Source organism: Haliotis cracherodii, unplaced genomic scaffold (genome assembly GCF_022045235.1).
Source record: "Haliotis cracherodii isolate W230 unplaced genomic scaffold, xgHalCrac1.p SCAF_9, whole genome shotgun sequence".
In the NCBI taxonomy this organism is placed as follows: domain Eukaryota; kingdom Metazoa; phylum Mollusca; class Gastropoda; order Lepetellida; family Haliotidae; genus Haliotis; species Haliotis cracherodii.
Window position 1 is genome coordinate 8,590,429 of NW_027266343.1, and position 25,653 is coordinate 8,616,081.

Genomic DNA, 25,653 nt, shown 5'->3' on the forward strand with positions numbered 1-25,653 from the left:
AACCAAACTCACTCACTCTCCTGTTGAGTCGTCAGTTTATAAAATATTTAACTGAGAATTTAACACAACAATAACCTGATAAAATCAAATTGATTTGTTTTAAAGTAAAAGGTTGTATGTGCATTCGGTGTGCAATATCTACACTTTTAGATTGTCTTTCTGATTAGGTTCATATTCCAGCTATTAACAAATTTCAAGTAAGGATTGTCATCACACCAAGCGCATATTCATTGGTCTGACACTAGTGCACGGAGTTCCGCGAACGAAGCTGATGAGGACACCTGTGGGCACGACGTTGGACTTGATTGACGTTCCACACAGGTTATTACTGTTACTTGCCTTCGGGGCTTGACAAAAATCAGTGATGCGGAAAAAAGAAAGGCGGATGTGTTTCTGTTTTGAGCCATCGCCCCACTAAAAAACTAAATATCATAAACATTGTAATACATGTACTACATATAAACCAAGACATTGTTTTAACAGGGGACAGTTGAATATTATTGAACAGATCTATAAAACATTAAACTAGTTTATTGTCATGACATGTTTTCCCTGAATTGAAAGCACACATGTAACGTCATCGCCGGAAAATAATCAGTACCTGCTGAAACAGATTTCATTGGAAATAAAAGGCTAAATAGTGATCATGGGCGGATATAGAGCGCACACCCCCCCACCCCTTTTTATTTCGAAAAAAATCTTTATTTCTGTATAAATTACCACCAAAGACAATAAATAGATCTTAATTGTGCACCCCCCTTTTAAAAAAAGCTGTATCCGCCCATGGTGATGGTGAATATATGAATGGATAACAGAAAATCAGTGATGACGCCTGGTGTTCGCAGAAGGTGAGCGTGTCCTTCTCTATCAGGTGCACCCACCACGCACACAATGTGCATAAGTAAATAGATAATTTCATCCTCCTTCAATCCTAAATTATTTTTTATCCTTTGTGCGTCACATCGCAGCATGACGCAAAAGGTGTGTCGTCTTCTCGGACACACTCGGAGCACAAATCTACAGAAACTATTACGCGTTGTGTCAAATACATTGTTGGAGCGCAGGCGTCTGAAGTGCCGCAATTTTCTGTGTGGAGTTGCCTCCCTTTGACTTGTCAGACAGTAATGATGTTGCGAGACAAGGTTCGGCGTGAATATACACTCTTCAAAGAAAAAGAAACGCAGGGAAGATTTTTAGTAAATATATTGTACCTAATATCGTCGATATATTTAATTTAATATCATAGATACAAATATGTAATTTTGGAGCTCGATAGTCACATGTTGTCGTTGTACACAGGAATTAAAAACATTTCATTGGCATGTCACATAAGGCCACAATGTTGCGCGGAACTCGTGTGTATCTCGTGTGACCGCCCCGGGCAGCAATCACGGCTCTGCACCCATCGGCACTGACTGAAAAGGTATGAATTCTGTCCTGCTGAATTTTGTTGACTTGGTTGAAGCTTGTCATCGATCCCAACTGCGTGGATCGATGCTCATGATATCAATCACTGCTTTAGCTGATCAAGACTCGATTATGTACAGACCGCCGTCATATAGCTGGAATTTTGCTGAGGGGGCGTAAAACAACCAACCAACCACGTCTGGACCAGACAATCCAGTGATTGACATCATGAGCATCAATGCGCGCACTTGGGATCGGTGACATGCATCAACCAAGTCCACACCATTGGGAGCGATGACATGCATCAACCAAGTCAGCGAGCCTGACCACCCGATCCCGTTAGTCGCCTCTTACGACAAGCATAGTCGCTTTTTACGGCAAGCAATGGTTGCTGAAGGCCTATTCTACCCCGGATCTTCACGGGTCAGAACCTAAGAATTATTTTATAAACGTTTAAAAAATAGCATTATCAACATACAGTGTCTGACACTTGAATAGAAATATTTCATCTTCTGTCTTATGGTTCCTTTTAAATCCCAGCACACCCAATCCCCGGGGGGTCGGGGATGGATGAGGGGGATATGATGGGGGATGGGGTTAGGTGTGGGTTGTGGGGTGGTGGTTGTGATGAAAAAAGAGTTACATGTATTTAGGTGGAGCGGGTCAGATAAATACGTTACAGTCCAAAGACCAACCCCACCTCTCCCATATCTCCCCACCCACCCCCTATAATAATTGTTAAGTGTCTTAGGCGCTTTTGATCATGCTTAGCAGTGTAAGTTTACTGGCCGTTACAACGAAAAGTAATGGGTTCAACTATCATATCAAGAACGAGTAAACGTTCAGGTATTTCGCCATTGACGGTTGACAAAATTCATTAAAACGGACATTAAATATATGTACAAAACCATTTTCCGAACAATAAGAATATTTTGAAATATTTCTACCACCACCAATGTCAGGGCCTTGAAGATCATGATATGACGCTCAGTGCATGTAGACACATTCCGTGTGTATGCGAGAGTGTGTGTGGTGTGTGAGAATATGTGTGGTGTGTGTAAGAGAGAGAGAGAGAGAGAGAGAGAGAGAGAAAGAGAGAGAGAGAGAGAGAGAGAGAGAGAGAGAGAGAGAGAGAATGTGTGTGTGATAGAGAGTGTATGTGTGTGTGTGTGTGTTAGAGAGAGAGCGAGTGCTCACTTTCATCACGTGAGCGAACTGCATCCTATCTGTCCATTAAATGTACAGGTGAGGTTATAGGGAGCGACATTGTTCTTTCCATCACTAGTATGCCTTCAGCAAATACTATCACCATAATATATATAGATGTAAGACATAAATGTGCCTCAGCAATTTGGGTCAAAGATTTGATCCCAGTAGGATTTAGCCAATAGCATTCTTATGCAATTGATCATACCAATAGGAAAAACACTTATAAGGGAAAGAAAGAAATGGGCCTAGTTGTAAGTTTTGTTTGTTTGTTGTCCACGCAATTGGGATCGATCACATGCATCAACAAAGACAGCGAGTCTGACCACCCGATCCCGTTAGTCGCCTTTTGCGACATAGTCGCCTTTTCCGGCAAGCATGGGTTGCTGAAGACCATTTCTAACCTAGATCTTCACGGGTCTAGTTGTCAGTAATAATAACATGTCCGATGAAATTGTCTTAATACTATTTCATGTTTTCTGTAAATACAAAATTTTGGCATCTTTTCCCTCGTCCCCAACGTCGCTACCTAAGTGTAATAATCTTGAACGCGAGGTTAAACCCCATTTTACTCTGACCCATATTCACTTTCAGGTTTCGACAAATCTTGCCATCCATTAAAACTCTTGGCAACTCCGTATTTACAAACTCCAAAGAACCCTTAATCAGTTCGTGATTGTCTGTGTTGGGTGTGGGTCTCACTTAGGATCATTATATGTGATTATTCGTTATATCCGTCTCTTCGTTAAATCCGACTTCGTAACTCAGATGTATTTGCCTTGGCTAGGAAGACAACCTGGATTATTCCTCACGACACTTTGTGACGGAATTCAACCATTTCTACACAGTGGAAACAAATACGTCCAGAACATATAACTGCATTTATTACAAATGTTCAATATACCAAATATGACAAATTTTCAACTGGGTTCATTTCGCCGGAAATATCTGTCTTGACACGGCCTCCTTGAGTCTCAGAGGCTCAGAGGCTTAATATTGATCCCAAGCTACCAGACACGGCTGCAACAAAAATAATATGATATGAAGACTTCTCGAATAAAAAAATAAATATCATTCTCTGATGCTAAGCTGACACAATGTCATCGTTTTGGTTTACCTTTGTGAAAATGATATATAATGGGTTTATTTTTAATTACCCGACTGTTCTATCTGTGAACGATTAGATATATAGCTCTCAGTCACTTTTGCTCTGAAAGGAGGAGTCTGCAATTGGTTTGGAACCCATTTCTTCTCAGGACATCAAGTAGACAAATTATTTTGGTGTAAAACCTGAGGTCAAATTCATTTGTCCCAGTGTATGCTGAAGTAATCAATTTTAAAATCCAGATATTGATTTCCATGTTAATACAGTATGGACAAAGACGTCATTAATTTTGTTTAGTTGTCCTGATTAGATTATGGACACGAAAGGTAAAGTGGGATAGATTGGTCAGGCTATCTGATATTGATGACAGCAAGTCATCGGTCCCGATCGTGTCGGCGTTGCTAATGCCTTCAGTTTCTGGTTTGTCTAGTCTCAAATATTTACAGACATCTGCAAACTTGATCATTTCTATAGTTCGTCAATTAATGTTCAGCTAATTTTACCCATGTTCAGTGGATACCGTTCAGGGAAGTGTTCGTTCTCCCGTTGTCAACTTGTCTCTTTATCTTATCTCACATCAGATCTTGATTTGATTTTACCAACCTTCTATGACCATAACATTTACAGCGATATATACAATGTTTATTCCTAATGCAGGATATTTACCATCCCCAAACACACTCGCGTGATAACCTCTATATATCAGGCCTAGCAGTTGTACCAGAAAGTAAAGTCATATGATAAATCGGCGTGTAGTTTTTTTAGAATTTATAACTAAAAATATTATTGGTTGACTCATGTTATGCTACATGGACAGTTTTGTTTGTTGTTTAACGCCGCACTCAGCAGTATTCCAGCTATATGAAGGCGGTCTGTAAATAATCGAGTCTGAACCAGACTATCCAGTGATTGACATCATGAGCGTCGATCCAAGCAATTGGGGTCTGATGACATGCATCAGTCAAGTCAGCGAGCCCACCCGATCCCGTTAGTCGAGAGAGTTGGGGATTTTACGTGCGCTTTCCGACATAATGCGTATTTCTCACACGGAATACTTAAAATTTAACCACATTTTAACCAACAAATTAGGCCATGAACTGGAGCCTGTAGAAAGGGAATCAGACTCTTATCAGGCCAATGTGCGCTCAGCTTTAATTACATCGGCAATATTGCACATGCAACAGGAGCCATTGCCCCTCCGGCCACCGAATGGCCACTATTTCTTTAACGTCAGTCATTTGACACAGCGGACATACATGTACGTGTTTACGGTTGATGGAGGAGGGTGGTGTATACAAGCCCGTGAGGTCTTGACAATGTAAGTACTACCCGCAATATATACATGTTATAGAGACCTTGAACACATAAGGGGCGGTCGGGTAGCCTAGTGGTTAAAGCGTTCGCTCGTCGCGCCGAACACCCGGGTTCGATTCCCGACATGGGTACAATGTGTGAAGCACATTTCTGGTGTCCCCCGCCGTGATATTGCATGAATATTGCTAAAAGCGGCGTAAAACCATACTCACTCACTCACTCACTTGAACACATAATGCCATTTAGAAAGTGGACAAATGAAACAAATGTTATAGTTGGGATAACACTTTCATTATTGTGGAAGCCTCGGTGGTTGAGTGGGTTAGAACGCTGACTTGGCTGGCGATAAGGAGCCTCACTCTGGCATTGGGGGTTCGAATCCCGGACGGGACTCAACCCAAAAATGTAGCAGAATCTGTAATTTTCAAAGAAAGTGTAATCCCAGCATAAGTTACGTTAAAGAGATCTTGATTTGTTTGTTTCAGTTTTTGCTTGAGTAAAGATATTCATTTCGTTTTGTTTGAAATAGTTTTTACAATGAAAATAACCCTTGTCAAGTTGTTGAATGCTCACCTTTCATTATATAATAACGATATGTATCCGTATGAAATAGAGAAAGGTGTAGAGATGTTTCGCTGCAAGAACACAAATTAATTTACTCGTTTAATAAAGAGATTTCCAGGTTGCCGTGCTCGTGGGTTTCACCGAAGTGGGAAACGTCTGAGACCTGCATCACTTCGGGCTTTCCTCCCACATTAAGCTGACACGCCGTGATATAACTGGAATACTGTTAAAAGCGGCGTTAAACCAAACTCATTCACTCACTCATAAAGAGAAACAAATATACGTATTGCTAAATAACAAACACAACACACAACACAAGAAACAAAACGCGGAACAAAACCCTCAATAGAACACATATGAGCATTGTCATACGGATTAGCAATAACTTGTTTACTTTGAAATTTGATTAATAGTTGACGATATCCTTGTACATGTGTATTTGTAGACTGAAGACAATCCTGTCATTAGTTATCCACGGAAAAGGTATCTGAAGGTTTAATCGAATATTATACCAGACTATGAGCATGGATATCATTTTCACCATCATCATTTTATAATTATATTTCAAGGGACTTTTTGTGGTTGGTATAAGGGACTTATGAGGAGCTAATGGAAAGGCAAATGCCAGAGAAGTTTGATTGGTTGGTTTGTTGGTTTGTTGTTTTACGCCGCACTCAGCAATGTTCCAGCTTTATGACGGCGGTCTGTAAATAATCGAGTCTGGACCAGACAATACAGTGATTGGCATCATGAGCATCTATCCACGCAATTGGGATCGATGACCTGCATCAACCAAGTCAGCGAGCCTGACCACCCGATCCCGTTAGTCGCCTCTTACGACAAGCATAGTCGCTTTTTACGGCAAGCAATGGTTGCTGAAGGCCTATTCTACCCCGGATCTTCACGGGTCAGAACCTAAGAATTATTTTATAAACGTTTAAAAAATAGCATTATCAACATACAGTGTCTGACACTTGAATAGAAATATTTCATCTTCTGTCTTATGGTTCCTTTTAAATCCCAGCACACCCAATCCCCGGGGGGTCGGGGATGGATGAGGGGGATATGATGGGGGATGGGGTTAGGTGTGGGTTGTGGGGTGGTGGTTGTGATGAAAAAAGAGTTACATGTATTTAGGTGGAGCGGGTCAGATAAATACGTTACAGTCCAAAGACCAACCCCACCTCTCCCATATCTCCCCACCCACCCCCTATAATAATTGTTAAGTGTCTTAGGCGCTTTTGATCATGCTTAGCAGTGTAAGTTTACTGGCCGTTACAACGAAAAGTAATGGGTTCAACTATCATATCAAGAACGAGTAAACGTTCAGGTATTTCGCCATTGACGGTTGACAAAATTCATTAAAACGGACATAAAATATATGTACAAAACCATTTTCCGAACAATAAGAATATTTTGAAATATTTCTACCACCACCAATGTCAGAGCCTTGAAGATCATGATATGACGCTCAGTGCATGTAGACACATTCCGTGTGTATGCGAGAGTGTGTGTGGTGTGTGAGAATATGTGTGGTGTGTGTAAGAGAGAGAGAGAGAGAGAGAGAGAAAGAGAGAGAGAGAGAGAGAGAGAGAGAGAGAGAGATAGAGAGAATGTGTGTGTGATAGAGAGTGTATGTGTGTGTGTGTTAGAGAGAGAGCGAGTGCTCACTTTCATCACGTGAGCGAACTGCATCCTATCTGTCCATTAAATGTACAGGTGAGGTTATAGGGAGCGACATTGTTCTTTCCATCACTAGTATGCCTTCAGCAAATACTATCACCATAATATATATAGATGTAAGACATAAATGTGCCTCAGCAATTTGGGTCAAAGATTTGATCCCAGTAAGATTTAGCCAATAGCATTCTTATGCAATTGATCATACCAATAGGAAAAACACTTATAAGGGAAAGAAAGAAATGGGCCTAGTTGTAAGTTTTGTTTGTTTGTTGTCCACGCAATTGGGATCGATCACATGCATCAACAAAGACAGCGAGTCTGACCACCCGATCCCGTTAGTCGCCTTTTGCGACATAGTCGCCTTTTCCGGCAAGCATGGGTTGCTGAAGACCATTTCTAACCTAGATCTTCACGGGTCTAGTTGTCAGTAATAATAACATGTCCGATGAAATTGTCTTAATACTATTTCATGTTTTCTGTAAATACAAAATTTTGGCATCTTTTCCCTCGTCCCCAACGTCGCTACCTAAGTGTAATAATCTTGAACGCGAGGTTAAACCCCATTTTACTCTGACCCATATTCACTTTCAGGTTTCGACAAATCTTGCCATCCATTAAAACTCTTGGCAACTCCGTATTTACAAACTCCAAAGAACCCTTAATCAGTTCGTGATTGTCTGTGTTGGGTGTGGGTCTCACTTAGGATCATTATATGTGATTATTCGTTATATCCGTCTCTTCGTTAAATCCGACTTCGTAACTCAGATGTATTTGCCTTGGCTAGGAAGACAACCTGGATTATTCCTCACGACACTTTGTGACGGAATTCAACCATTTCTACACAGTGGAAACAAATACGTCCAGAACATATAACTGCATTTATTACAAATGTTCAATATACCAAATATGACAAATTTTCAACTGGGTTCATTTCGCCGGAAATATCTGTCTTGACACGGCCTCCTTGAGTCTCAGAGGCTCAGAGGCTTAATATTGATCCCAAGCTACCAGACACGGCTGCAACAAAAATAATATGATATGAAGACTTCTCGAATAAAAAAATAAATATCATTCTCTGATACTAAGCTGACACAATGTCATCGTTTTGGTTTACCTTTGTGAAAATGATATATAATGGGTTTATTTTTAATTACCCGACTGTTCTATCTGTGAACGATTAGATATATAGCTCTCAGTCACTTTTGCTCTGAAAGGAGGAGTCTGCAATTGGTTTGGAAGCCATTTCTTCTCAGGACATCAAGTAGACAAATTATTTTGGTGTAAAACCTGAGGTCAAATTCATTTGTCCCAGTGTATGCTGAAGTAATCAATTTTAAAATCCAGATATTGATTTTCATGTTAATACAGTATGGACAAAGACGTCATTAATTTTGTTTAGTTGTCCTGATTAGATTATGGACACGAAAGGTAAAGTGGGATAGATTGGTCAGGCTATCTGATATTGATGACAGCAAGTCATCGGTCCCGATCGTGTCGGCGTTGCTAATGCCTTCAGTTTCTGGTTTGTCTAGTCTCAAATATTTACAGACATCTGCAAACTTGATCATTTCTATAGTTCGTCAATTAATGTTCAGCTAATTTTACCCATGTTCAGTGGATACCGTTCAGGGAAGTGTTCGTTCTCCCGTTGTCAACTTGTCTCTTTATCTTATCTCACATCAGATCTTGATTTGATTTTACCAACCTTCTATGACCATAACATTTACAGCGATATATACAATGTTTATTCCTAATGCAGGATATTTACCATCCCCAAACACACTCGCATGATAACCTCTATATATCAGGCCTAGCAGTTGTACCAGAAAGTAAAGTCATATGATAAATCGGCGTGTAGTTTTTTTAGAATTTATAACTAAAAATATTATTGGTTGACTCATGTTATGCTACATGGACAGTTTTGTTTGTTGTTCAACGCCGCACTCAGCAGTATTCCAGCTATATAAAGGCAGTCTGTAAATAATCGAGTCTGAACCAGACTATCCAGTGATTGACATCATGAGCGTCGATCCAAGCAATTGGGGTCTGATGACATGCATCAGTCAAGTCAGCGAGCCCACCCGATCCCGTTAGTCGAGAGAGTTGGGGATTTTACGTGCGCTTTCCGACATAATGCGTATTTCTCACACGGAATACTTAAAATTTAACCACATTTTAACCAACAAATTAGGCCATGAACTGGAGCCTGTAGAAAGGGAATCAGACTCTTATCAGGCCAATGTGCGCTCAGCTTTAATTACATCGGCAATATTGCACATGCAACAGGAGCCATTGCCCCTCCGGCCACCGAATGGCCACTATTTCTTTAACGTCAGTCATTTGACACAGCGGACATACATGTACGTGTTTACGGTTGATGGAGGAGGGTGGTGTATACAAGCCCGTGAGGTCTTGACAATGTAAGTACTACCCGCAATATATACATGTTATAGAGACCTTGAACACATAAGGGGCGGTCGGGTAGCCTAGTGGTTAAAGCGTTCGCTCGTCGCGCCGAACACCCGGGTTCGATTCCCGACATGGGTACAATGTGTGAAGCACATTTCTGGTGTCCCCCGCCGTGATATTGCATGAATATTGCTAAAAGCGGCGTAAAACCATACTCACTCACTCACTCACTTGAACACATAATGCCATTTAGAAAGTGGACAAATGAAACAAATGTTATAGATGGGATAACACTTTCATTATTGTGGAAGCCTCGGTGGTTGAGTGGGTTAGAACGCTGACTTGGCTGGCGATAAGGAGCCTCACTCTGGCATTGGGGGTTCGAATCCCGGACGGGACTCAACCCAAAAATGTAGCAGAATCTGTAATTTTCAAAGAAAGTGTAATCCCAGCATAAGTTACGTTAAAGAGATCTTGATTTGTTTGTTTCAGTTTTTGCTTGAGTAAAGATATTCATTTCGTTTTGTTTGAAATAGTTTTTACAATGAAAATAACCCTTGTCAAGTTGTTGAATGCTCACCTTTCATTATATAATAACGATATGTATCCGTATGAAATAGAGAAAGGTGTAGAGATGTTTCGCTGCAAGAACACAAATTAATTTACTCGTTTAATAAAGAGATTTCCAGGTTGCCGTGCTCGTGGGTTTCACCGAAGTGGGAAACGTCTGAGACCTGCATCACTTCGGGCTTTCCTCCCACATTAAGCTGACACGCCGTGATATAACTGGAATACTGTTAAAAGCGGCGTTAAACCAAACTCATTCACTCACTCATAAAGAGAAACAAATATACGTATTGCTAAATAACAAACACAACACACAACACAAGAAACAAAACGCGGAACAAAACCCTCAATAGAACACATATGAGCATTGTCATACGGATTAGCAATAACTTGTTTACTTTGAAATTTGATTAATAGTTGACGATATCCTTGTACATGTGTATTTGTAGACTGAAGACAATCCTGTCATTAGTTATCCACGGAAAAGGTATCTGAAGGTTTAATCGAATATTATACCAGACTATGAGCATGGATATCATTTTCACCATCATCATTTTATAATTATATTTCAAGGGACTTTTTGTGGTTGGTATAAGGGACTTATGAGGAGCTAATGGAAAGGCAAATGCCAGAGAAGTTTGATTGGTTGGTTTGTTGGTTTGTTGTTTTACGCCGCACTCAGCAATGTTCCAGCTTTATGACGGCGGTCTGTAAATAATCGAGTCTGGACCAGACAATACAGTGATTGGCATCATGAGCATCTATCCACGCAATTGGGATCGATGACCTGCATCAACCAAGTCAGCGAGCCTGACCACATGATCCCGTTAGTCGCCTTTTACGACAAGCATGGGTTGCTGAGACCTATTCTACCCCGGATCTTCACGGGTCAGAGAAGTGTGAAGTTAGATAGACATACTATTCCTAAACGCAAATAGCACCATCCCAAGGGTTTCAACAAAGTGGAAGACATCCTGCATCACTTTGCTATTGGCCGTTTACACTTCACTATTGTCCGATTTGACTTTGCTATTGTCCGATTTGACTTTACTATTGGCCGATTTGACTTTGCTATTGGCCGACTAGACTTTCCTATAGGCCGTTTTGATTTCACTATTGGCCGATTTGACTTTCCTGTTGGCCGATTTGACTTTCCTATTGGCCGATTTGACTTTACTATTGGCCGTTTTGTCTTTACTATTGTCCGATTTGACTTTACTATTGGTCGATTTGTCTTTCCCTTTGGCCGTTTTGACTTTGCTATTGGCCTATTTGACTTTGCTATTGGCCGATTTGACTTTATTATTGGCCGATTTGACTTTACTGTTGGCCGTTTTAACTTTACTATCGCCTATTTGACTTTACTATTGGCCTTTTTGACTTTACTTTGACCGTTTGACTTTTCTGTTGGCCGATTTGACTTTACTATTGGCCGATTTGACTTTACCATTGGCCGATTTGACTTTTCTGTTTGCCGTTTTGACCATTTCCTGGGCGGTTTGACTTTTCAAGCCTTCTTATACCGTAACTCTTTTAACGTGTGGCCAATTTGCCTTGCTCCCTTTGAACCAAACGGCCTGGTAACCGCATTTGCATATTTATGGGATGGATACGAAGTTAACTGATTGTTATGTCAATAATACTATCCATGCTACATCTGATGAAACACTCCCGTGCAAACCACTTATTCCATGTCCATTATTACAACATTAATTCTCATCCCTTCTTCAGTACACCGGAGCAGGTGCCACAGAGAGGCGAACATCATGTGCATGCTTTGCAGGTTGTCAAAATAGGGGAAACCTATTATACAACTAAATGAGAGATTCAGGTAATTAACATTTCAATCTATTTAATGATTTTGTTGACGTATTGATATATATACTGTAAATCTTGAAATTAACGCGACAGTGGTTACCGGGCTAAAAAACATTCGCCTAAACACCACTTAGTTCCAAAACAAAATTGATACCAGAATAAAATACATCACCTTTGAATAAATATTTCTTATTTGTTTCATTTTCACAATCAAACACAGGTGTATACATTTTTTCTTGGCAGTTTAGCTGGCTAATGGTCGCCTCAATATAGTTGTAACAATGACTGCCACAGACGACCACATGTTACATGTGGAACGCGACTCTAACATCATTAATCTGTTACACGCTCTTTGTGTTCATTTATTTCAGACCCGTGAAGGTCCCGGGGTAGAATAGGTCTTCAGCAACCCATGCTTGTGGTAAAAGGTGACTATGCTTGTTGTAAAAGGCGACTAACGGGATCGGGTGGTCAGGCTCGCTGACTTGGTTGATGCATGTCATCGATCCCAATTGCGTGGACTGATGCTCATTATATCAATCACTGGATTGTGAGGTCCAGACTCGATTATTTACAGACCGCGGCGTTAAACAACAGACCAACCAAAAATATATTATTTCAGGTCATTCCGAGTTTATGAGGTACCGCGTGTAGGTGCCGATGCATAAGCCAAGTAACCCATTCTGAACAGGAAGGTATACTTTCTATAAGGAATCAGCAAAACATCTGTTATGCTCGTGAAATCACTGCTGAACGTTGTATCAGAACGGCATCAGCAATATTACTTGTTTCAGAATGTCTGCTGTTTGATGTATATCCTTATATTATTATATATAGTAAATCTGTCACAAATGTTCCACTAACTTACTTAACACAAATGTTCCACTGTAATTACTTTGCTCATCCCGTCAGTCGACACAGTTAACAATGCAAACGTCAAATGAGTGCTGTCTAAAAGAACCCTTTATTTCGCTTGCAGAAACGGCCCTCAATGGACGATAACGGCCTTAATCATCACCCGCTTGAAGTTATTTTAGCAAAGGTCCATCCTAGCTATCATCATCTGAAACTATTAGCGATATGCATGCCCGTATCAAAATCACAAGTAGGGAAACAAAAAGTTCAAATACAATTGGACCGACTAATTATTTTTGGCCTACAATTACGAGTTGACATGCCCTTTGTTCAAATGTGAGAGATTCTGGTTTCACGCCGCTTACCTCAACATTTCAGCAAAATCACACATTGTACCTACGTTGGGAATCAAACCCGGACGAGCGAACACTCATGCACATGTATATCTTCCTGATCTACACCTGGACACAGCGTACACCTTTTATGTTTTCATATAACTCGTGTGTGTCGTTGTGTGTCGTCATATGAATCATTTGGAAAAGAAAATCTTCGTGCATAATGATGTCAATATTATAAATATAAATGAATATATATATATATATATATATGTATATATATATATATATATATATATATATATATATATATATATATATATATAATCCCTTCTAGAAGGTTCCATATCCGTTCCAGAAGATTCAGGATTAACCTTGACTCCAAAAGAACCTAAATGTAATAACTTCCACACCACTGTTTACAATAAATTAGTGATACATTCCTGACAAATAATTATTGTCAAAACACAATGCTATGAACTTCTACAGACTCTATACAGAAACGATGTAATACGATTACAAAATTTTGTAACACTAAATTACACTGTCATATCACAACATTGACGAATAAAGAAAACTAGTTCCATCCGTTTCCCACGAGTAAAAAAAGAAAAGTCACAAGTTTTTTTCCTAGGGACTATCTCGCTTTTCTGGTCTGGAACCATAACACAACAGGTGTTGGGTACGCGAGAAGACCCCTACAAATCTAATATTAACAAAACAGATCTAAGAGTGACAAACCCCTTTTCCATATCGATAAAAAATATCTATCCAAAGCTGAATCGATCGCACTATTACAACTATTCCATGACCATGTGTTTATTAATCACTATTCAATAGTTTTGATACCACGTGCTCGCGAAAAGGTGAGCGTGTCTGGCCCGAAACCACATTTTTTGTCCCTGATGCGTCAGATTTGGAAAGGTCCTCCATATGTCTACCATTAAGCTTTTTGAAAGTTTTGCTGAGGCCTTGAATGTAAACCTTGTTAAAACAACTTTTGAGTCGTGTGATGCTCAATAAAATCTTCGAAGATAGAATTTGCTGGAATGTTCCTTAAGGTATATGAAATGTAGACACCAAAACTGCAGCTGCTCGAATACTGCTCGACTTAAGGGGAAAGTTGACTATTGGAAAGTTGAAGTCATTCCTCTTTTCATACAGACTTCTGAAGAGTTTTTAGTCACTCTGAATTTTTTATACATTGATGTAAATATGAACGATGATACGGTCTCACTGGTCCTTTTTGTTTCTAGTTCTGGTGGGTAAATCAGTGTTGACGATTATTAAATGATATCAGATCATAGATACACTTAAAGCTCATATGCATTAAGAAACATAAAGAAACAGATCAACAAGAAGGAGAGCACAATGGTATCCATGGGATACCTACTTCAATAAAGTGGACACTCAAAGAGGAAGTCACAATCCAATCCGATCAATATAAATTCTGTGTGATATTCTGTATGGCCAATGGAAATTAAAGACAGTCGATTGAAATACGATTACGTTTTCAATGAGTCAGCAGTGGTTCATATGTTGATGTGTGTGTCTCACGAACAAGAACGATGCTGCAGCTTGTCGCATCCTTTGTGGCGATAAACCTTCTACAACAGGGTCTGACGCCGTCCTTGTCTCCCTGTCTCTTACACTGTGCCTCCACTTGCCTCGCTAATGCATCATGCTCCTCTTTCTTTTATCAACGACAACATCAGCGATGTTACATCAGTAATCTTGTCTACACCAGGACGTCATCAGCGATGATAAACGTCACCGGAGTGATGTACTATTCATGGATACATCGTGAGTACCATTCAACAAACGATGATTATGATGATGGTGATGATAATGCTGTAAATGTTGCGTGAGGTTGCGTCTCTTGGGCACGCTAGAAACATATGGTTGTGGGTTCGAATCCCGGTTCGCCCCGTTTATGTTTCTAGGTTTGTCAGCATCATACCATAAACGTCTGAGACCTGCATCACTTTGGGCTTTCCTCCCACATTAAGCTAACACGTTGTGATATTACTGGAATACTGTTAAAAACGGTGTTATACCCAACGTACATTCCTTAGTGACCAAAGTGTTTGTAATTATGCCTTTATCATCTTCCCGTTTAGAGTAATAAGCAAAGATAATAACAATACATAAAATATTATATATATATGTGCACCTAGCAATAAAAAAAGATATTACAAACATACAATTTGCAAGACAACCCTTAAAATTATAAGGGTTTAAATTGATATGGTTGCATCTAGCTTAAGGATGTTGCTCGTGTCATTGCGAGAAGTGTGGTTTGCACATCAATGTCAATAGAACAAAGATATTGGTATTCAGTTGTGAGTGAGTGAGTTGGGTTTAACGCCGCTTTTAACAGTATTCCAGTTATATCACGGCGTGTCAGCTTAATGCGGGAGGAAAGCCCGAAGTGATGCAGGTCTCAGACGTTTACGGCTTCGGTGAAACCCACGAGTACGGGTGTGGTGCTGACAAACCTAGAAACATAATTTGGGAGAACCGGGATTCGAACCCATAATCATAGGTTTCTGGCGTGCCCAAGGGACGCAACTCTGCACAGCGAATCGCGGCGCCTTAGACGACTGGGCCACCCGTGCCCCCTGGTATTCAGTAAATCAGTAAAAGTCGAAACCTATTTAAAAGGAAGAGTGAGCCCAATAGGGAGAACAATAAGAGATGGTTGGTTAGTTCAACTATCTAGGGAACACATTCACTCACATTGGCATCTTCTTCTTGTTCTAAAATTCTTGAAGGTACAGTTTTAAAAGCTGTATATGTGTTAAGTCTTTGAATGGCATTAAGAAGTGATACACATAAGAGATTAAATTTATGTGTTTCTCATCCTACAGAAGTTGACATCCATGCATAAATTCTCTCGCTGAATGTGTTATTATCACAGATTAAGACCAGTAATTTCTAGCCCCAAAACAGGTTGTCAACTGTTTGACATTTTTTAAAAACTTTTACAATGTTATGGACGTGAAGTCTTGGCTGTTGTTAAAGCGCCGGACATTGAATTGCAAATGTCAACCTGCAGTTTTGCAATTCTTTTTTTAGTTTTCTTATGCAGGCGTATACGGCGAACTAGGGCGGTACCCTATCATTATTTTACGATATGTCAGAATTATACAATTTATGGTTTAATTATTAAATACTAATTGGCATTATCCTACAACATATTGCAGAACTGTGAAATGGGTGTTACAAATTCGGCTTTCCATGTGAAGAATATTCTTAGTACAACTGTTTTTTATACATATGGATAGTCCTTTCCATCCCTAATGCTAGTTTGTGTATGGTTACAACAGTAAAAAAACAACTTTTTTAGTATATTTTAGTTAATTTTGACTTTGAAATGTACTTTAGAAAATATTTGACAATGATTAGAATTTCTTGTCATCAGCTAAACATTTAAACAGGTCGTTACAACAAAATTGTACTATATTGTATATATTGTGATTAATGTTATCAGCAATCTGTAGACGCATCCTAAATACAATTTTAGTAGAGTTGAGTACATGATGAAATGTTACAGTGAGACCGCCTCATCTACTTCACCCCTGAATTCCACGACAGTGATTCATGTTTATTACTGTAGATTTCGCTGAGATTAATATATGAACATGGGATCGTCAGCTGATTCCAGTATTTACAAACATTGATATTGTGTTATTCCTGATGAATATCCTGTTGAAAGGCATCAGTCCCCACTGTCGATACCACCAACACCAAGCAGACATTCCTACTGTTTACTTCAGGAAACAGCTGAATGGCTTTCCAGTAGTTTTTAGACTATAACCCGAGAGGTATGTTGATAAAGACGTTGTTCGCCAAAGCGGTCCTGAATAAGTATAGCAGATCTGATTTAGGAGGTTATTTCATGTACGTGGAGCTGTATTAGCAAAGGTTTTATGTCCATATCCCTTGGACCTCACTCTTCGGATGTTAAAGAGTAGCTGATTTTCGGATCTCAGTGAGTGTGATAGTGTGTATATTAGGGGCGTCACGATAAATCGAAATATCGATATATTGCTATTGGTAAGCACTTAAAGTCAATAAATCGATTGTTAAATCAGTTTCCGATCGATAGTATCGATTTCAGTTAGAAATATCGATAGTGTCGATTGTATTTACCATATCATGCGATTGAGTCAAATGCTCTTCAAATTTGATTTTCTTTTGATCATGAGTGTTAGTAATGTACACATGATAATGTGGAAGTTTCTTTTTCTTAAATTATTAGGGTAAAAAAACCCCAAATCATTCATATCTCATTCTGTACTTGTTATTTGTTGTTATGGTTATTACATTCAAAGGAAACTTCAGTTCCAAGGTTTAATTCAACTCTAATGATACACTGAAAACCATCGATATTTATCGCAATAGTTGCTTGCAATATCAATAGTTATCGCAATAGTTTCTTTCAATATTAATAGTTATCGCAATAGTGATTTCCAGACCAATAGTCACCCCTAGCACTGTATACCACCAGGAGATCAGACAAGTAAGGCGGGGCGTCCTGTTGATAGCATTTGTGGGCTAGGCTAGTATGTTGTATAGTTTTGGAAGCTTCATGAGGATTGATGGAATATGATCCAATTTCTTGTTTTTCACAACTGTTCTCGCAGCAGTGTCATAGATAATTTGCAGATGTTGAAGGTGACACTTGGATATGTTGACTAGCCAGGAGGTACTGTAGCTGGAGTCTGCGATGACAGATGACATACATGTAACTTTGACTACAGGTCACGAATCACATACGACCAGATCTTTCCAATGATCCTCAGATGGTATCAGATGGACATTTTCAGACAATCTTGATTGGCCACGCACTGGTCTTCATCTAATAAACAGAACATGAACGTTATTCCACAGACTACTAGAAGCGGGATAAGGGGTATATGGGATGAGGATGTGATAATTATCTACATGTACATAGTATTCAATGATTGATGGACAGGTACATTATGTACACATGTATAAAATATGTTTTTTGAGGAGGACGGAGATCATTCAATCCGACTCTATTCTGTTGAATAGGTTGCGCATTTTAAGCATATTTGGATGTTTGTAATAATAGGGTGAGAGATATATGCTTACGGGTGCTACTGATTCAAACACTGGACAGAAGAACATATAGTGGTTAAAACATCTACATTTCAATACAGTACAACATTTTCTGTTTTTCAGAGACAAAATATACGGTTCTAAAGATAATTAGTCTTTAATAAATGTATATAAGGCCACATATGATGATTTCGTTCAATCAGACACCGCCATAAATTTGTTGATTAATATAATAAGTTTTGACTTAAGATCGTCTTTTCCGGGTATAATTATAACTGAGACCCTTTCAAAGAAAACATGTTTAACAAATTCTATCCATTTATGATTAACATTTACAAAGTTGTGGTAATGTGTATACAATCAACTTTTGAACTTTCACCACGTAAAAGCTTAAGCTCAGAAACACAGTATAAGTTTTTTAAATGTATATCTTAAGAGTTTGTCTCCAAATTCATCATAGATGACATAATTTGGCGTGCTACAGGGAAGCAACACATTCTAGAAATCTCAACGCATTTTTTTCTAGATATTGAGTATTTTGAAATTCCTAAAATTACAAACCTACATAAGAAAAGTCACAAACGTGCATTCAAACAAATCAACTGAAAAGATATTTAAGTGGCAAGTTATGGCGAGACCTTGTCATAAAACGCAAACCATGATTGGTATTTTTTTTCTCGCAAGCCGTGTTAAGTAGAAAACTGTTGTTCTATACTACTTTCTATTGCCATCAAAGTTCAATACAGTAAACTACGTCTTTAACGAGCACGCTTATAACGAACTGTCCTACTTAACTTAACTTATTTTTTAGTCCCGGCCATTTGTTGTATATAAGCTGTATACATACTTATAACGAACTACGGTTATCACGAACTAAAATTAGTGATCCCTTTGAGTTCGTTATAACCGCAGTTTACTGTATTTCGGTTATAGAAACATTGATGCTGAGACGCATGTGAAAATTACAATAAAAAATGTATATTTCTTAAGCATTTAGATGAAGTAAAAGTTAATTTGATGTACTGACAAAACCCTTTTGTTCACCTGTGCACCTTATTTTTGTTTTTAGGAGTATTAAATAATTTAATGTGAACTTGTGATCTGCCTTTGAAAAGCCTTTGCGAAAACCGACTTGTGTTTTGTAACCGGATATTGATTATTTCAATTAACACGTGTAGACCACGCGTTTAGAATAGATGTGAAAGGTTTACCAATGCAGCTTAGCAGTGTGATTGCTCAGTGATGTACTGGTTCCTAAGAATCTCCTAATCTTTTTATAAATATGTTTGATAATGCAAGTAGCCTTATAAATACGTTTCATAATGCTAGTAGCTAGTGGATTTTCAGAAACAATGCCAAAACAAGTGACTCGTGTGACATGTTCAAACTTTTCATATCGATCTTTTCTAATCTCTTACAAACCTTTTATGAAAATATAAACTGATTCAGTGATGCACAAGCTGAATTCAGAAACGACTATACATTTGTTTATCCCTTATATACATCTAGCTTTCTGTAGCAACGATGGTCGCTTCCGTGTTGAAGCTTGCTATAGACTAGAGAGACAGGAAGACGTATTCTGGAAGTAACAATGAAGCAAAGAGGACTTAATGGATTTCAACTTCCTTATTCTTTCATTTATTCTTTCGGCGTCTCGGTGCAGATCCTGGTACTTTTATCAAGCACTTTGTATCAGTCAACATTGCCATAGTGGTAACCATTGCTTCCAGAGTTGTACAAGTAGCCTCATACCACGCCGCTTGAATTGTGTCAACTTTGTATTGTGCTTGAATTGTTGAAGCCTGTCAAACTGGCTGCTTCCATAGATATAGCTTTCTACCCGTCTGTATTCTGTACTTTTGGGATCATTATGGATGCTGTCGAAGAATATACCACAAAAGGGCCAAATGAGAAGAGGAACCTGTCTTTCAGAGTGGGTTAAGTCAGTGCGTGATGTTGTCATTCGTAGAATGCAGAAACTTAAAAAGAGGAAACGGAATTGGAAGAAACCTGTTCTTTCCCAGCCAGCTGTCATCCAAAGTCTGGCTGCCCTGCATGAAAAGTTTGTAGTTGTTCCCACTGACAAGGCCTCAAATAGCATAACCATTTTATGTAAACACCACTACATTAATTTGATCAAAGAACTTATAGGTATAAATGACATTATGATAACAAATAATGCCACATATAAGGACAGTATATTGCCAGAGGAATAAATCTGCCAAAACCATAAATCAGTACTGTCAACTTTTGATTTGACTCTAAAACCTGAAGACAAGATTCCAAAGCTGCATAAAATCCGTACAAAGAGAGAGTTATATTGCTGGGTCAAGTAAATGTACCACCAAATCCCGGTCTCAAAGACTAACCATCATCCTTAATACAATCAGAAAGGACTTTCTTTATATTCACTGGAAGTATTTGAGACACGTGGAATTGACATAATGTGGATTCTCAAAAACTCAAAGGATTTGCTTGACGTTTTGCAATACCAGTAAAGAACCAGGTTCCATTCTGTCAAAACATTTGATTTTTCAACTTTGTACACCACTATCCCCAATGACAAACTTAAGGAAAAACTTCATTCATTGACCCAGGGGGCGTTTGTTACAAAACGTCGTGAACACAGATACAGCTACGTATCTATATTTAGCGGTTCAGAACAATTTGTGAAAAATGATAGCAAATGCCATCTGATGTTTACTAAGACAACAATATGTGAAAGGCTTCACTTCCTCACTGATAACATCTATATATGTAAAAAATAGGAGTATCTATCTTTAGAGATTCACATTAATTTGTCAAAAATGGACGCAAATGACATCTGAAGTTTACTGAGAAAACAATATGTGAAAAGCTTCACTTCTTCATTGATAACATCTATGTAATATTTGGGCTTAAGACATTTAGGCAAGAAGCAGTTGTGCTCCCCTTCTTTGGATCTGTTTCTTTATACATATGAATCGGAATTTCTATTCGGATTGACAAAGTTAAAACATGGTAATCTGGCAAAGAAGTTTAACGTAAGCTTCAGGTATATCGATGGTCTGATATCGTTCAATAACAATCAAATAGCCAATTCCCTTCCCTTGATTTACCCACCTGAACTAGAAATGAAGGCGACCAGTGAGACCGCCTCATCTGTTTCATATCAAGATGTATGCATAAAGATTCAGAGTGACAAAACACTCTCAACAAGTCTGTATGACAAGAGGGATGACTTCAACTTTCCAATGGTCAACTTCCCCTTCATGTCGATCAATATTCAAGCAGCTACAACCTTTGGTGTTTATATTTCACAACGTTTGAGATACAATCGAGCATGCTCTTTCAAAGAGGGTTATACGACTCTTGCTCAGAAGTTGTTTGATCAAGGTTACAACATTCAAGGCCTCAGTCAAGCTTTCAAAACGTTTTATGGTAGACATATTGATGACATTCCCAAATCTGACGCATCAGTGACAAAAATGATGTCTGATGCCATTCCCTATTTTGACTTGTACCATATGCTCCCGTGTTTTTCAGCTGAACAATTGACTTGCCTTTGCACGGGTTTGTGACGGGCGCCACTGGTGGAGCTCACCTTTTCGCGAACACCTGCTATCATTGCTATTTGATAGTGGTTCATATACACATGCTTATCATATAGTCGGAATCGTACAATCGACTCTGCTTTTATGCAGATATGTCTATTGGACATGGAAAGGGTTTTGTCGCTTTATTATTATTTTTATTATTATTATAACCTCCATGGCTACACTGGTTGTACGTTGCTACCTTTGATGCTTCCATTATTTTGTCCCACCCAAATGACGTTTTGCGCCGGATGTAGAAACTTGTCCCGTCCGACGCGTTTCGATTCCAGAGCATAATTCCTAGACGGTTCATCATGAGGTGAAACTTTGTATTCGCATCAGGCATGTACTGAACCGGTTCATTTTGGTGGTAAGAAAGTTTATATTTGCTGAATTACCAAGGCAAGGCAATCAATTCGACCTTGGTTCTAATGAGGCTAGGGTTCGTTTGCGGAGCATTAACTCATAAACTGTTAAATATTTATTTATGAAACTTTGCATACACATCGGGCAAATGCTGAAATGCTGCCTGTGTGGTCATCAAGAATTCAACAGTTTATACTTTTCGATTTTCAAGGAAGCAAGTTGGAATTTGGTTCGAATGAAGGAAGAATATGTTTGTGGACGATAACCGTTCAACATTACATCATGGAACGCATTAGAAAAAGAGCTGTGTAGGTAACTTCTGCTGTTCAGGAATGTGTTTATGTTTACGGTGCCAAGACAGAAAGATTGACTTAGGCCGATCTACAGTCCAGGGTATATGTCATATACCATTCATTCAGCATCGATTATTTACAGACCGCCGCCATATATATGGAATATTGCTGTTTGCGGCGTAAAACAACAAACAAACAAACATTGGGGATATTGCTCGTAATATCACCGGATATAGTCAGGTCCAGACCTTTACATGGCAATAAATTATATATTTGAAGGAAAGCTAAGTCAACAAAGCGACATGTTTTGGTGTCAAGTAAAGAAAATAAAAACAAATTCAACATTTCTTCTACAGCTTTATTTATTTGTTTCAGCTGATTGTCCTCGTGATCACATCTTCTCCCGAGGAGCCCATCTGTGTATCAAAATTGGCGTGGAAAGTGACTGGCAAACAGCAAACGCCACATGCAATGATAGTGGGGAGAGACTGGTCAAGATAGACACAGACGCAAAACAGAAACAGATGGCCTACATGTCCTCCGAACTGGGTGAGTTCATGCGTCATTCGTGACCACTCGTTCCATTCCGGGAGAAACCGAATGTCGACTCTTGCCTCTCTTGTGGCCATGTCATCAACTTGGTTCTGTCCAACAAAACAAAAACTTTATTGCCTTTTCGGAAAAAAACTCAACTTGTTTTACCGTTTCAGCCACTGCTTGTTTCTGATATAATGACGTTGCCAATTACAATCATTTGATATCTGGTTTTGTGATAGTCACGTTGGTAATTTCTTGATACAAACTATATCTATAATGAAACTAATTACTAAGGAGGGATTGACCAAAGTACTTGTAATCAGTGGAGCATTGTGAGGGATGATTTGTCTTTTTGTCACATAGGGGGCCCGTCTTGAAATTTCTTCACTCGGCAAAAATGCAGAGTGGGGAGGATTATCCATGCTTTTTGCCACTACAACTAAGCATCAAACATTGAGTTTATAAAATGAAAATGTGTATTATACACAATACAGATGACAATGCAACGTATACACATACTGTCATGAGACCCGTGAAGATTCCGGGGTAGAATACATGTAGGTCTTCAGCAGCCCATGCTTGCAGTGAAAGGAGACTATGCGTGTCGTAAGAGGCGACTAACGGGATCGGGTGGTCAGGATCGCTGACTTGGTTGATGCATGTCATCGATCCCAATTGCTTAGATCGATGCTCATGAGGTCAATCACTGGATTGTCTGGTCAAGACTCGATTATTTTCAGACCGCCGTGAAATAGCTGGAATATTTCTGAGCGCGGCGTTAAACAACAAACAAACAAACAAAACATACTGTCATGAGATGAATTATTTACCCAAGTTATCATGAGTTGACATGTAATATTTACCCCAAGGATATGAAGCATAAGATTATCTTGGAAATCATTCTAAATTTTGCAAAATCGAAGTATAAAATATACACCAGACGAGTAAATGTTGTTAACGCCGCTGTTAGCTATACTATTACAGCTATATCGAGTCTAGGCCAACCGAACGAGAATGCATGAGCGTCGACCCACACGGTCATCAGTCAGTCATGTTGCAGAGTATGATCCTTCCCTTTTGAGTCATCTTGCCGAGGCAAGAGAGTTAACTGACTTTAAAAGTCCAGTTTCCACACTTGCCGAACTAGGCTGGAATTCCTGGGCTCGATCGTAGCGCCACCAGTGGCTATTACGAGTTATGTCCATGCTATGCCTCTCCCATATGGACCAATCAGATTCCACCTCTCGTATCACATGCATTTGCTTCAAACAAAATGGTGGCGCCCAATCAAGACGATCTGATCTACCATCATGACCTATTTGGTGATAAAAAAAGGTTCTTACTTCGCGAAATACATCAAATCATGTGTGCACCTTGATTAAAAACATGAAAAGATTTGGAAAATATCTGTTGACAACGAATTGGCGGTGCACATGCTTTGCAAATGCTGCAATCGACCGAAATGTTTACGAACCGGATTTCGATTTCGGTGCGCGATTTTGATTGTACTATGCATAGACTTGTTAGTCCAGCCAAAATGTAACTCCATAATCCCAGCCTAGTTCGGCAAGGGTGGAAACTGGACTTTTATAGTCAGTTAACTCTCTTGCCTCGGGAAGATGATTTGAGTCGGGTGGAATGTGTTTGTATTGAACGATACACGATTGTGGGATGTTTCTAACTATGTTAACTGCCTGACAATAGTGAGATCCTTCTGTTCTTGTTATACTTCATTGTTTGGTTCAGTACAGATTGCACCGCCCATGTTATTATAGAACGTTGGTCTAAGGTCTCGCAATATTCATAAGCGCGTCAGGATCCACTGATCAAGGCTTCGATCCTGACTATAATTATAACTTTTCTTTTGTCAGCACGGTACCCCTGCTCATGTTTTTTTTTAAAGTGGTAAATGTTTATCGTCGTTACTTGGGTTTCCACCAACAATAATGATAACAAGTTTGGGATGAACTGAAACACGCTAGGTGTTAAACCGCACTCTCTCACCCACTCACTCATTTTAATGCATGGTAATGGATTAAAATACATTTGAAAAATTGTTTCCAGGTGAAATATGGACTGGGCTGCATCATATTGACGGCGAGTTCAGATGGCCGGACGGCTCCCTGGTTAACTATACCTGCTGGTACCCAGGGCAACCGATGCTATCATCAGGCTATAAGTGTGTCGTCCTCTATGATCTAGTTCCAAGAAGATGGCACAACGGATACTGTATCTTTCTGTATCACACTGCGTGTGAGGTGGTGTTGTGAAAAAGAAGACGAGAAAGGAGAATTACTCCAGTTTGGAATCGGAAATTAAGCAACCTTCGTCAAGGGATGATACACTTTCGTACATGTACTTTTTGTAAACATCGTCAGATGTGCTTGTAACGATAATACCAACACCGGATGGTTTAAGAAGAACCCAGAGTCATGTTAAAATGAACATAAAATATTCATCATGTATCATATAACATATGTCAAGTCAAGGGTAATACTTAAAGCTGCTGACACGTGAGCAGGTTTGTTCAC

The 25,653-nt window shown here is 39.2% G+C and overlaps 1 protein-coding gene across 1 annotated transcript; it reads left to right on the forward strand.

Annotated features, from left to right (window-relative positions):
* Positions 1-14,831: 14,831 nt before the first annotated feature.
* On the forward strand, positions 14,832-25,392 carry LOC139452725 (lectin BRA-2-like). The gene is made up of 3 exons (XM_071234300.1): positions 14,832-15,066; positions 22,961-23,134; positions 25,187-25,392. Exons 1-3 carry the CDS (start codon positions 14,832-14,834, stop codon positions 25,390-25,392), a joined length of 615 nt encoding a protein of 204 aa, XP_071090401.1.
* Positions 25,393-25,653: the final 261 nt, after the last annotated feature.

Excerpts from the sequence above, each read along its gene's own strand:
- LOC139452725 (XM_071234300.1), top strand. The coding sequence starts at position 14,832 with ATGCTGCAGCTTGTCGCATCCTTTGTGGCGATAAACCTTCTACAACAG. Across the intron at positions 15,067-22,960 it reads GTACTATTCATGGATACATC|CTGATTGTCCTCGTGATCAC; the intron begins GTGAGTACCATT and ends TATTTGTTTCAG. Across the intron at positions 23,135-25,186 it reads CTACATGTCCTCCGAACTGG|GTGAAATATGGACTGGGCTG; the intron begins GTGAGTTCATGC and ends AATTGTTTCCAG.